The 13569-nt window shown below is 37.5% G+C and overlaps 1 protein-coding gene across 6 annotated transcripts in view; it reads left to right on the top strand.

Annotated features, from left to right (window-relative positions):
* Pde8 (phosphodiesterase 8) overlaps nt 1-13569 on the top strand; it is a 94054-nt gene that overhangs the window by 9582 nt on the left and 70903 nt on the right. For 4 of the 6 annotated variants that reach the window (XR_015533929.1, XM_022057789.2, XM_087344228.1 and 1 more), the window contains exons 2-3: nt 7554-7703; nt 8885-9977. Coding sequence is in view for 5 of the 6 variants with exons in the window: in XM_022057789.2 (XP_021913481.1) it covers nt 9824-9977 (154 nt within the window). In the remaining variant the exon portion in view is untranslated. Of the gene's footprint in view, nt 1-4066; nt 4165-7553; nt 7704-7753; nt 7989-8884; nt 9978-13569 lie in introns of those variants that run through there. The other 2 variants (XM_022057786.2, XM_022057788.2) reach the window with 2 other exon arrangements.

The raw sequence follows: 13569 nt of genomic DNA, 5'->3' as shown, positions 1-13569 counted from the left end.
TTTTTTATTTCTAACAATTCGGCTCTTTGTCACAGCTCGACTATTACATACGGCCTATCTCAAGTATTTATGGCCCAAATCGCTTGCCAAGAATCCATCTTACATATGTACGCCTACACTGCTCTGATTCTGAACGGTACATGTTTACAGTTTTTCTGCATAACTTCACTATCTGAACAAAAGTGTACAACGGAGTCCTACTTGAGAAACTGAGCTAGTCAAGAAATATCCCGCTGTTTTGAAATTTTAAAGTTAATTTCCGTGTTCACAAGAGCTTGACACTAAACCCTATTCTAAGGCAGGTGAATCCATTACATGCCCTCACATCCTAATGTCTGTTTTGGTGTATTTATTCAATTTAAGCCACTTTTCTTTTCTTTGGGCTTCCAAACCAATAATTTGTACTCATCTCTTATGTGTCCATATGTTCTAGTTCATCACTGTCTATCAAAATACTCGGCATACATTTTGTCTTCTGTCGTACGTCATATATTGTCCCCATTTGTCACAGTTTTCCTCAGTTAAGTTTAACAAGACTCCTACGAATTACATGAACAGAAAAGAAGTTTTGAAGTGAACGTTTTTCGTGAAATTCATACTCCACTTTTTCGTTTTCGCGTTAAACAGATTATGAATATTAAAACTTGTTTAGCATTAGATTTCGATCTGTGTTCACTATACCGAACACATTTTCCGATAAAAGCATTTTCCGGTCTAATTAAGTTTTCACTTTAAACAGGTGTTTATACGATGTGTTATTTATGTCTTGGGGTTACATGTTAATAGCAGCTTAAATAGAAATCGGAATGAAGTTTAAAAACAGATGGCGCCAGGAAAATTAATGTAACGATATTTTGTAATTTAGAAATGTCACCATACTGTTAAATTAAAACTCGTGTTTTTTCTCCATCGGAGCTTCGAATTACCACTGCGTTAGCTTGGTTATTTGTTTTTGACAATTGCTTACTGCGTTTCAGATTTCTCGTAATATAAAAGCCCGAACTCTACCGGTAAAATAAATTTGATAGCCCGTTATAGAGTCAACACGATGACTCCATAAATTCAGGTTCAAATTGATAAACATGTAATCCACTTCATATCTGAGTAATTTTACATTGGTAGAGTATGAACACTGGATTAGGGTTACTTAAGTCACGGTAAACTTTTCAGATAGATTAGATCCTATGCTATTTAACGACACTGTATCACATAACTAAGGTCTTTACAATTTATCGTCATTTGTGAGTAGATGTAGATTTTATTGTTCTGGGTAGTAAAACCTAGTGGACTCGTAGAACCTCAGATTTCATGAATTGATGTAGTTCATTGAGTATAGTTACTACGAACTGCGTGACCGGGCTTCGATTTACCATCAGTGGCTATTCTTTATCACAACGAACAGGCCTTTTCTGCAGTTAAAACAGCCGAAGCCTGAAACCAAGCTCTCATCTCCACCTAGTGCTGCAATTTAAATAGAATTTGGTGTGAGGAGAACTACATTAAATTTGAAGGTACAATGTTTTTTTCCTTGTAGCCCCCGAATTTATATGTAGCTTCGGTGGAACTATGATAAATTATTCGTCATACAAATTATGGGAACATTACTTAAAAAATGTCAAAGATTTCATAAATATGTATGCGTAACTTTCTCTTAAAATTATGGCGTAGTTTTGATATAAGGGAGATTAAGATGGGAGGGGTATGTAGCAGGCACGAGATTTATAAAATATTTACTGAACATTTTATCCGGGAACGCTGAATATTGGAGACCAATCCGGATATTTAGGAATAGATTATAAAGTTGTATTTATAATGTTCATTTCTAAATTATGTCCCTGTACAGTGTAGCGTTTTCGGCAGCTGATTAATTTCGTTGACAGCAAATCATTATCTTCACTAAGCGAACATCAAGACAGAAAGAGGTTCATACGCACTTCTTTCAGCCAAGTGCTTTACACCTTCAGTGCTCCGTATAAACCGAGGTGTATCTGATTATTGCCACTTGGAAATCTTCCATTTGGCTGTACAATCAAGACTGCAGGTTACTTTATAGTATACACCACTTCTCTGGGCATATTCACAAGTTCTATTTATAATGTATAATTTATCTGCGAGACATGCAAAGTGTTTCTTTTATTGCAATATTTATTTTCACAGAGTCGACTTGATCATTGTGTTATGTAAGATTCTATTTCGCACCGTTCCCATGTTTAGGCTGTCGACGAGATCTTACTAAGTCTTTAAAGCCAGTGGTAACTATATGTACCACCAGCTTAAACATTTAGTAATTCTTCATTTTGTGTCGATGGGTTTCGCATGATTCTCACTGTAAGCAGCGATTGTTTCCTTAAACACGATTAACTAGTTGATCTTTACAAAGCGTTGTGATTTCTTTGCGGTACGGACTAAATAAACATTATGTAGATGAACTTCGGTTTCGGTGGGTTAACAAATGTTGTGGAGTCCAGTTAATACGCGGGCGCAGTTTTATTTATAAAAGGACCTCGCATTATAAATATTGTTTTTATTGTTATTAACTTTATGGCGACGATACATGAACATTACTTGGTAACTTTTTAGGTTTTCACGGCGTCGAATAAAAATAAATTTCATCTGGACCCTGATGATGGAGGCAGCACACGTCACTGAAACATTGATAAATAAGACTACACGGCACAGTTTGCCAGAAGACAGTCATCTTCGTAAATAGTTATATCAGCGTTTATTTTATACCAACTTCCTTATAACCCCTTAAGCCGTAACTCTTCTACACAACTTAACATACGAATTTTAAATTATGAATTTGTTTGTTCGCTTTTAACTCGGGAACGGACATATACATATTTGCACCAAACTTGGCATGAGTATTTATTGAGACCGGGAAGAGATCATATGTGGGTCAGAACTGGGAAAAGTGTCCTGAGTTCGATTCCCACTAAGGGAGTTTCCCGTAGCTCGGAATCTAACCGCGATAAAAGATTTGCTCCTAGACCATAGTGTTGATGTGTTATGTATTAACGCTGAATTGTTACGAAACTTTGATGTTATATCTGACAAATTTAAGATACTTAATCCGAATGTGAACTAACGGACGTTGTACACCGAAATATATTAAATGTATAATTATTATTTTTTTAGTTTTTGGTAAGCTCACATTACACAGAGTTCTCCCCAAAAAGATGTATACACTTTATAATACGGAATATTTCCCTTGTCAGTCAGTTGCTCACTGCTTCTCAACTGTGCCACGAAGCTAACGGTAGTCATTTTGAACACCTACACTAGATTCGATAATTCACTGAGTGCCAATTCTGATGTATGTACTTGTTTCGTTTATTATATTTTATTTATTTTATTCATTGAATGTGTGTGTACATTTTCTTTACCACTCTGCATATTGACATTTTTGAACGAAGTTACTATGTTACGTTCTTTGCTGAACATGCTGTTTAAATTATGCCATGAACGATGGGTTGAATGTCAGTGGTAATTTTCAGATATCTCTATAGTGACATGAAATTTGAACAGTAGCAGTGAGACACGGTACTTTGTCTTCAGGTTAAAGAAAGGAGTACCAACTGTATGTGACCCTTTAGATAAAGTCCGTGGGATAACGATAAGCAGCTTATTGTTACAAGGTACATTTGACTAGCTTCTGGATTATCTAAAACAAAATAGGTGGACCACCTGTAGTACTGGGGCTTTGGTTTAGTTTTGAAACCCATACAGCTGCAGTCCCAGGGCGTGGTGGCGTTACGTTGGTACCTTTGTGCCAAAAGACATTTCCAAACCAACATTAAAGCCATCTAGAATTAACAGCGTTGATACAATGGTTTTAACTCATAAAGGCTACAACACAATATTATCGCAACCCGTAGTTCATGTTTAATTCATACTGCTGTACAAATGTGACGTCACATTGATATTTTTTTATTTGTTTTTAACACGTAAACAGTTAGTATTATCGGGCAGATCTAACAAGGCTCGAAGAATGTACAGTGGTATTGTGGGAAGAGTTTCCAAGTACTTTCTTTGTTAATTTGCTTTTATCGTGGTTGGTGGTAGTCATTTATTGAAGGTGATAGTGTACTGTAGTGTTTAAAAGTTTAGAAACAAGATCGTTAAAGTGTGAAGCGTTCAGCAGAAGGATTTATAAATTGCATGGTATGATGCTGTGTGTTTGTTGTGCTACTTGGTCAGGGCTATTACGAGCAATGCTGGGATGATGGTTGGCTTCTGAAAGCCGAAATACACTTGGAAGAATCGGTTCTAGTGACACTTCGTCCACCACGAATCTCAACTGAAATCAGACGGATCTGAAATATGTGGACTTATAAAATTACAAATAAATTATAACAGTAGTGCGTTGTCAGCATATATATAGAGTAAATTATCAATTAATACTACGGGTTCACTATTATATGTTGGTATTACAAATATAAAAGTAATTTCAACTCAGTCCAAACTTAATCAGTCCTCTGTTTCGTATATTTTTTTATGTGTTTCGATTTTCTGATAGAAGAAAACAGATTCAAATTAATGTTTTAGATGTAACTACAACGAGTACTGTTTTTATAGAAACTTTATAGTATCTGACGTAATTAAGTAATTACCCAAGTTTAATATAATTTGAAGGTTCGCATTTGGACTCTGTTCTCAGAGAGTTTAATCTGATCCCTATTCCACGTCAAATATCTTGAGGTGTTTTCATTTCTACAACGAGAAACGTTTCATTTTCCCTGAGATTCACTTGTTTATGGCACAGTGTGGCTGCTATGCAGAGTAGCGTATAAGAGGGCAGACATTGGCTCTGTCGTGACGTCATTACGTGGGTCAACTTCGTAATGAAGCCTGTACAAACGCAGGAAAGCAACAGTGGAACTTGGGAATTGTATTACAAACCAATTTCCTCGGCTGCTGATTACAAGGAGTCTTGAAAGAGGATAGAGAATTACCGCACTTTTAATTGCGGGACAACTTCTTAACTGTCCTGTGATAAGATTTAGACGCTGTTACGCAAATTCAGGTCGCTGTTCGAATACCGTTCGGGCCATGCTTGAAGTGAAATTATAATGATGAAGTAATGTCCGTCTATCCATACATTTGTTTCATATCCGGAATCAGTGGATTTATATTTAAAATTATCTATTATCAGGACTTTTTCCATCGTCTGTTCTTTAAATCCACGACGTTTCGGAGGCTGGTTCTGTCTCCGTCTTCAGGTGAGAGCCAGTCTCTGTCACTGGACCAGTCCAGTGACAGAGACTAGTTCTGTCTAAGGGACCCAACAGAGTAGGTACCTCTCACCTGAAGACGGAGACAGAACCAGCCTCCGAAACATAGTGGTTTTAAAGAACAGACGATGGAAAAAGTCCTGACAATGAATAATTTTAAGTGTAAATTACCGTCGTCAAAACCCTTTAGAATTGAATCAGTGAATTTATGTTAAATTTGATATTGAATAATCTATATGAAAGTTTATCGGGCTGAATTTAATACTTGTTTGTCCCGGTCCATTGTAACCCCCAAATTTTCATGGAGCCTCTTTTGTGCTTTGCCATTTTTTAATACTACAGGGAGCTGGTACATGGTATAAGTTAAAAGTGAAATTTCGAGAACTCTTTAAACACTGCTTGAATAAGTAATTAACTCTGCACGTTGCTTACAGAGTGTATTTATGCATTTCGTACGAATCTCATATTAAACAGTGATTATTTACTTAAAAGAACATTAATTAGTTGATCTTAGTAATGGTGAAGTGTTGTTTTCTTTGCGGTACGGACTGAATTCTTAAATAATATTTAGATTAGCTTCGGCTTGAAACGTCCGACAGTGGGAAGTTCTGTTTAATTAAATATCTGAGGAATAATAAAGCGAGTCTCATCACGCTGAACATGTCTTTGATCTTTATTACGTCTGTGGAAAAAAAAATATATTTAGGACAGTACGCAGTGGGGGCTGTGTACTATTGTTTAACTTTAGAAGAATTGATTTGTGTCTGCACTAAACGGCAAGGTATAGAGGAACGGACAGAAATTATACGAGCTTTAGTCTCGAGAACACCCTTTTGCCTTTGTGAATTTTAAAATGCATTGTGATCTTAGATGCTGATCCCTCATGAAGAGAGTCATGCTGTGCTTTGAAAATGTTCATTGTCTCATATTTAATTTTATGAGCGAAAGGACTAGAGTTTATAACCCGCGCAAAATAAATTTATCGAATTCTTCGGATACTTTTTCGAGCACATTTTCTTAACCTTTGGCTGTGTCGTAATGTGTTTAATATTCCTGTGTGTTTCTTATACAAGTCTTGCTTCATCTGCAAGGCTCGTGACTGCTGTAGATTGTTATCTGTTCGCGGTTTACTATGAGCCAACTGCGAAGGTTATGTAAGCTAAAGTAAAAAATAATGTGATTATGAATGGTGATTTGCAAATGAAGTGACAGAGAATAGTAGAAGTGGCCTTGCGTCTAGCTGGAAGTAGCAAGGAAAACCTCGAAAATCTTTAGTAAAATAATATCTCTTTCAGCCAAGTTTGGTTCTGGGTTCTTTCAAGTATCAGTTATCGAACCTAAATATTCAAGAACCAATTCATTAAAAGAGTTTAAAAAGGGTTATTAACCCGCGTTTCGTGAGTCGCATACTGCCCGCGTATATTTATTGTCGGCCCATATATATTTCCCTAATGTTACCACGCTGTGTACAATGGACAAAAATGTTTTCGGCTAAATACAGTATTTTATTTTAAGCGAATAATTAATAAAAATAGCGAATAAAATGTGTTAAAGAATATTAATGAGTACGCGTGTGAACAGGTAGTAGCCTAAGTTGGTAGCATTTTTAAATTATCACGACGTTGCGATAAATTGTTGTTATTTATATCTTGGCAGCCGGCGAGGGAATGTAGCCCACATGCCCGAAAAGTTGACAATCCTGCAGTGGAATGCACGCAGACTTCAGGAACAAACATTTAATATGGCGTCGTATAATAACTCAGGAATCAGTATTATAAAAGACGATCTTGTAACCAAATTTGAATATACTTAACGTCTACACGTATTACGTCCAAAACCGCTTATTATCCGGAATTACAATTACCATTTGTGGACATCCCTTTTTAGACCGACAAGAAAACTCTCCGTTCATTACGTCATAAATACTAACTTAATATAAAAAATCATTAACCTTTGCTGGAATGGTTAGGGGGGAAACGAGTGGAATATATTGGAAATGAAAAGTGATTATCTCTATAAACGACATTAACCAGTTTGTCTTTGTAATGGTGAAGCTTTGTATTTACTTGATTTTTTTAAGTATTGTATAGACGATGTTTCAGAAGGACATCAGAATGAGGTGCGGGTAGGTCCTGGAGACCATCGTAAGCTAGAAATTTCTTATTTCCTCTCCCTTCACTTTCTCTCCTCTTTCTAATTTCTATCTGTATTTCCAGAAGGACGAACGAACACTGCTTGGGTACCTGCATAACAAAAGAACTTATCTCTGTATGTCTGTTTGCCCCAGGGAGCCTCATATACTGTTTCTGCTTGTTGCAGGATGTAGCAGACATTCGTTTGCAAGCTGGACTGAGTGTGTAGAGGCCTGACTGATGTACTGCAAACACGTTTTACGGTTCAGGTCGCCCTAATCTCACGGCCTTCTTCTGCATGATACGCTGGTAGCTAGTCGTCCCGCAACACACATGGGTGAGCCTGCCCAGTCTCGTTTAGAATGGATTTAAGGATTTCCGTTCAGCGTCATCGCTTTGCGTTACCTTAGAACAGAGGTTGACAAAGTATGGCCCGCGAAACATATATAAACCTAAAATTTGAACTTTTCACCCCGGTGATTACGTCGATTCTGATATTTTGGGTTGCGTGTCGTGTAATATTGTGTTTCAAAGTGTTTCGGAGGAACGTAATGCCTCCATCTTCAGGGAATTTAACCCTGAAGCTGGAAGCGATACTTTCCTTAGGGACGGTGATGTTGAGGTAAGGTTTTATTAATTTTATTTTCCTTTTATTTATTCTTTTGCACGTAATATTATGATAACTGTTAAGTTATCAGGTCTGCGAAGAATTTGACACATGCATTCCTTCAAATTCTTCATGCCCTATTAAGAAATTTATATTCGATTACATTAAACCATGAGAGACAGCTAACACTATTGTTTACGTATTTAATACCCGACATGTTTCGGTAAGATGCCTTCTTCACAGGCAACATCGATAAATTTTTGTCTTGTTTACTTATAAAAAATTCACTGCCGTAAGCAAATTACAAAATGTATGATCTGCGCAATTTCAGTCTCGTCTGTAAAATTGTTTACGGAAAGCATCAAGGCTTGGGACAGCTTGGGAGAAGTAGGCGTAGATGGTAAAATAATATTAAAGTTGGTGTTATAAAAATTTAGTGTAATTAGTGTGGATTGAATTGATTTGGCTTCGGATAAGTTTCTGTAATGGGCTGTTATGATGACAGTAATAAATCTCAGAAGTCATAAAAGGATAGGCATTGTTTACATAGAACAACTACGAACTTTAAAGAAAGGCTCTTGGCCATGGAATTAATTAACATCAGATTATCAACTCAGTTTTGATATGTCTTGATTCATTGTCCATAAAGGCAATATTTTTTATTTAGTAATCTTAATATAAAACGTCTGTAGTATTTTTTATTTTTCTTTATAAAAACAGTTTCCGGGTATAGCAATAAAACTCGCTTTGTCAGCTGTTTAAGAATATCACTTTCCGGAAGAGGGGATTTTTATCCACGTCTGAATTTTATTAACGATGTATGTTGTGCTTACTTGTTTCTTTGTGTGATTACAAAAATTGCCAACTGGCAGTTAAACGGCTGACGTAAACATTGATGATCCCCAACGCAGGTGGAGTTGATGCCCGAGGACTAAGGACCACGAGTTGCATCAGAAGATTCGAAGGGATATGTCGACTACCACCAGCTTCTCAACTACGTGGTACGGAAATGTTGTCACCAAGGAGCTGTCATTTCGAGAACCCTTCCAGCGGCAGTGGTGGTTGCTGGGAAAAATGAATCTCGCCGACAAATGTTACGATGTGGTCAGATTACTATTTCTACCAGATACAAATTTGAAACAGATTCCCGTTCATCTGTAACTGACACGGGTATGATATTTTTTGGACAGTAGAAAGCAAATAATATAATTTTGGGACACGTGAAACGTCTTTCCACATGATAAACCGCTTCTGCTACCTTCGTCGAGATTAAATTCTTCAATTGGAGCAATTAAATTGCCGCCTGAGGCTGTGAAAATGAATTTAATACGCTGCTGAGATCCGAATGCTTGACAAATCTTGACAAATGTACTAGACGTGTTGGCAGTAGTGCTCATGAATTGAAATATGGTTTATTAAAACATTTGTTTAATTTCCCAGTGTAAATGGGCAACTGGTTCGTTTTATGATTCCTCAACTTTGATGGTGTTGACGTCCGGATCAGAATCAGGGTATATTACGAATTATTTTTAACAACCTTGGATTATACGTCGTATGAATTAAGAAGGGTTTTAGTGGATTTTAAAGGACGTTAATGAAATATGGTTTGTGCAAGTCTACAAAAGTGTACAAAGCTGAATTAAAAGTGACAGTTACATTTTATTAAATGGTACTTTTCAGGAAAAATGTCATAAAATAATCAGAATATTCTTAAGTGCAACGGGAAGGGTTTTTGTTCGCTGCTGAATGATACGTCTTTTAACCGCGTGTGAGACTAAACGATGTGGCGGTTCGCGTAGGTAGAACGTGGCAAGTTACGACCGGACAGAGTGGTGCCAGGGGGTGGAGGCATGGGTTGCACCCCAAGCTTCCTCCATCATCACCACCACTACCACCACCAAACCACTACCACCAGCAGCAACAGTAACCATCGCAATGGATCAGCCGAAGACACGGAAGTCGCTCCCGCTGACAGCACAAGTAACAGCACCCACATGACTTCAGGTAACTGTCAGCTCCATTGGTAACTATATGTACCACCTGCTTTAACATTCAGTAAATCTGTATTTGACCTACATAGTGTATTCATAACAGCGATTATTTCCTTAAACAGCGCTAACCACTTGATCTTTGTAATGGTGAAGTGTTGTATTTTCTTTGCGGTACGGGCTGAATTCTTATATATATTATATAGATGAACATCAAAATTTACCCCCTTAAACTCGTAAAAATTTACGATGCCGATGCCGCTTAATTACGTACTAAATTTCCAAATTATAGCTTCAGCATTCTCTAATAAGCAATTCAAAATGTTCGTCGTCTCTGCCAGCAAACTGTCACTAATTATCGCACTAACGTCTTCACTCTTACTTTATCCTTACCGGAAGGACGAACGGGATTTGCCTGGGAACCTTCTAACTATAAGATCCTCTTTCTCTCACTTCTCCCCCGTCAATTTTCTCTTTGCAAATTCTACTCTTCTGCTGTACCTCTTATCTATCTCTCTCTCTCTTTTATCGGGCTGCCTTACCAGAAGGACGAGTGGGCACTGCCTGGGTATCTTCGTAGACGTAAATGTATTTTCCCTCCTGCTACATGTAATATGTATCACTTTCTCTTCTCATTCATCATTCGGGATTTAGAGGGCTGGTAATGAATGTTTTTCCTCAGACCTGGCGGTAATGGATATATAATATTAATTCAGAATGATTCTACCATTAGTATCGAAAAATTATAACTTTGTTGGGAAAGTGTACAAAATAAATTAATAAATTGTAGTTCTCTGTGGTGAGGAAAATGTTAATGCATCTAAGAATACTTGAGCTAAGATGGAGGTATTCTTTTATTAAAATTGATATTAAAGAAATATGATCGGAGACATGGATATACTTCACTTCCTTAACGACTCTTAGCGTCTCAGAAATAATTCTGTGGCGCGTAGTTAGGTAATTAATTATTTTTTTTTATCAGATGTTCGTTCACCTATATCAAGTTCAGCGAATATGTCGATCACTGACAGTATGCGTCCGTAATAATCGCCTAGGATGATCACTCGTGCAACATTGCTATTCATACAGAATTCTATTGTAATAGGATCAATCTCTGACTTCTAAACGCTATAAATAACTTTTTATGATTCTTTTTAATTCAATGGATTAATGGCTTTCGGACGTTATCTCATACGCACTGTGAAATACTGCATAGAAATTTCATTATCCCAGAAGAATAGCTTACCGTAAATCATTCACAATCCGACGGCAAAATTTTCGGATTGATTTCTGAACACACCGGTTTAGGAAATTCAACATTAGTTCGATAACTGGTGTACAGAAAGTTGATTCCATTGCTAAATTTAGCGTTGTAAAAGGGACAAGTTTCACTAACAAGAAATGCAGGAGATATCATCTACTTAACTTCATGGAATATACTTAGTCTTTCATGGAACCAAAAGGTTTATTATCCTGTTAACAGGAATCCACCACTGGTTACGTGCCCTGAGCCAGACGAATCCAATAGATACCCAATCGTTAAAATACCTGAGAATCATGCCCTGAACACATTTTCTTTTCGTAAAACCGAAGAGTTGAAGGTAAATTGGTCCGCTGTGTGTTAAAACACAGAAGTACCGAAGTACTGCTGTTAACCGGTAACAAATCTTATGCTTAATCACGAACTTACGTTCTTGTGAAACATGAGATGGCATCTACATGTGAGCGTTGGCCGCTAAACATTCTAATTTACACAAATTAATACATCAGCACTGACGTGCAGCAAATACGTAAACATCCAGCTCTCACATGGGATGGGCGGGGCATGTAGCACGCGCACGTGAGCCATGAGCATAAACAATTTTGGTTGGAGATCCTGAAGACTTGTACATACGTAGATAGAATAATTTTAAATTGGTTCGTAGGTGAATAGGATGGATGGGTACGGATTGGATTCATCCGGCCTGGTTTAGGGACCGGTGGGGGTTCTTGTGAACACGGTTATGAACATTTTTAACTGAGAGTACAAGAGTTTTAAGTAATGGCTTTGATGAGTTAAGTGGTAATATACCATTGAACAACTGCGGTCAGCCTGCCTTCTACTTAAAAAAATAATGTAGGTGTGGTAATGTTCTTCTGGGTTTTGACGCCGTGTGGACTTCAGGACTCAAGCTGGAAACACCATATTCTCCCAAACGTTGGTGTCTACTGGCGCCAAACCCCAGAATACCACCAACCACCAACCACCATCATTCTCACCGCTGTGAGAACCTCAGGTTTCATGAAGGAGTTGAAACCACACATGAAAGCGAAGCTTTTGGCAGTCGGCATCATTTAATTTGAGGTCTATTTGAAGAAGTGTCAGGAGTAAGCGAGGGTGACATGCTCTGCGCATGCCCAGCTCCTGCAGAATAACCTTCTGGTGTACGTATATCAATGGAGCGAACACCGCAACTCAGAATAGGTTTTTAAACGGTGAATACCCGATTTACTGTCCCGTTGTACAAACGACACCCTAACTAGCGAAACCAAAATCACTGTTATGCAACGTGCGACCTTGTTTCTCCACAGACTAAGGCGCTGTCACAGGCTGGACAAACACTGATATTTGTCGGTATATAGCAGAGACTGTTCTGTAGTTACCAAGCAGGTTAGTTTAGCGGTTACACTCTAGACTCCATGGAGTGTGTTGGCATGTTAACCCGTTTGCTTACGTAATGCCCCGGTAAAGGACCTAAAAAAAAAATTAATATGGATTCCAGTCCACAGTGTTTCGTCATTCCTACTGAAATATCATGGGACTGATTTTTATGGTCTGTGACTTGTCGCTTAGCAGCCCTTAATGTGATAGATGACTATTGATCGTGTTCAGGTCAAGACGGCACCTTACAGATCTCGGCTATCTCAGTGGATAAAAATAGGTAGCTAAAAATGATAGCTGATCTTTTTTCTATCTTGACAAATATTGATAGACACGGATGGATTTCAAGTTATACGAATTTGTGCTGATGGGAAGTTTTTGCTACTCGTGTGTTCAGGATATTCAAGCACATAGTCACGAGATTAAAAGTCTTTGACATTAAGGATAAACATTTTGAGACTTCTATACACAATCATATAACTACTACGGAATGAATGTTCCGTGAAGACACCGTTTTAAACTCAATACAGCGGAATCTTTATTTAAAAACTGATTTTGTTCAACTTGTACCTGGAAGATCTTTGCAGTGTTCACAGTAGCTTCCTATTGGACCATACGCAGAATCATCTGAATCAGTTGCACTCACACATTATTTCTATAAGATTCATTTTAATATTATTATTTTACATTCGCTCAAGTCTCTCAAGTGGTCATTTTAATTTTTCTGAGTAAAGTTTCTGCGTGCGTTTAACATCTGCGCCATACGTGTTACATGTCTTGGTTATAGAATCCTCTTGATTTGATAACCATAATAATATTATTTTGTTCACAGTTTGTAAATGGCGGCTGAAAGTGACTCGGATAACATTGCAAGCTGATGTTATAGCCTACGATAATAGACCTGTTGGTTTCGATAAAAGATGCATCTCTTTCGTCGTGGAACTTTAAATGTTGTTTGGTTGTATTA

This window comes from Zootermopsis nevadensis, unplaced genomic scaffold (genome assembly GCF_977971745.1).
Source record: "Zootermopsis nevadensis isolate Lab colony 2312 unplaced genomic scaffold, Znev_1.0 Znev_ptg000007l, whole genome shotgun sequence".
Classification (NCBI taxonomy): Eukaryota; Metazoa; Arthropoda; class Insecta; order Blattodea; family Termopsidae; genus Zootermopsis; species Zootermopsis nevadensis.
The sequence above is the reverse complement of the archived record's forward strand: the minus strand, read 5'-3'. Positions and strand labels throughout refer to the sequence as shown.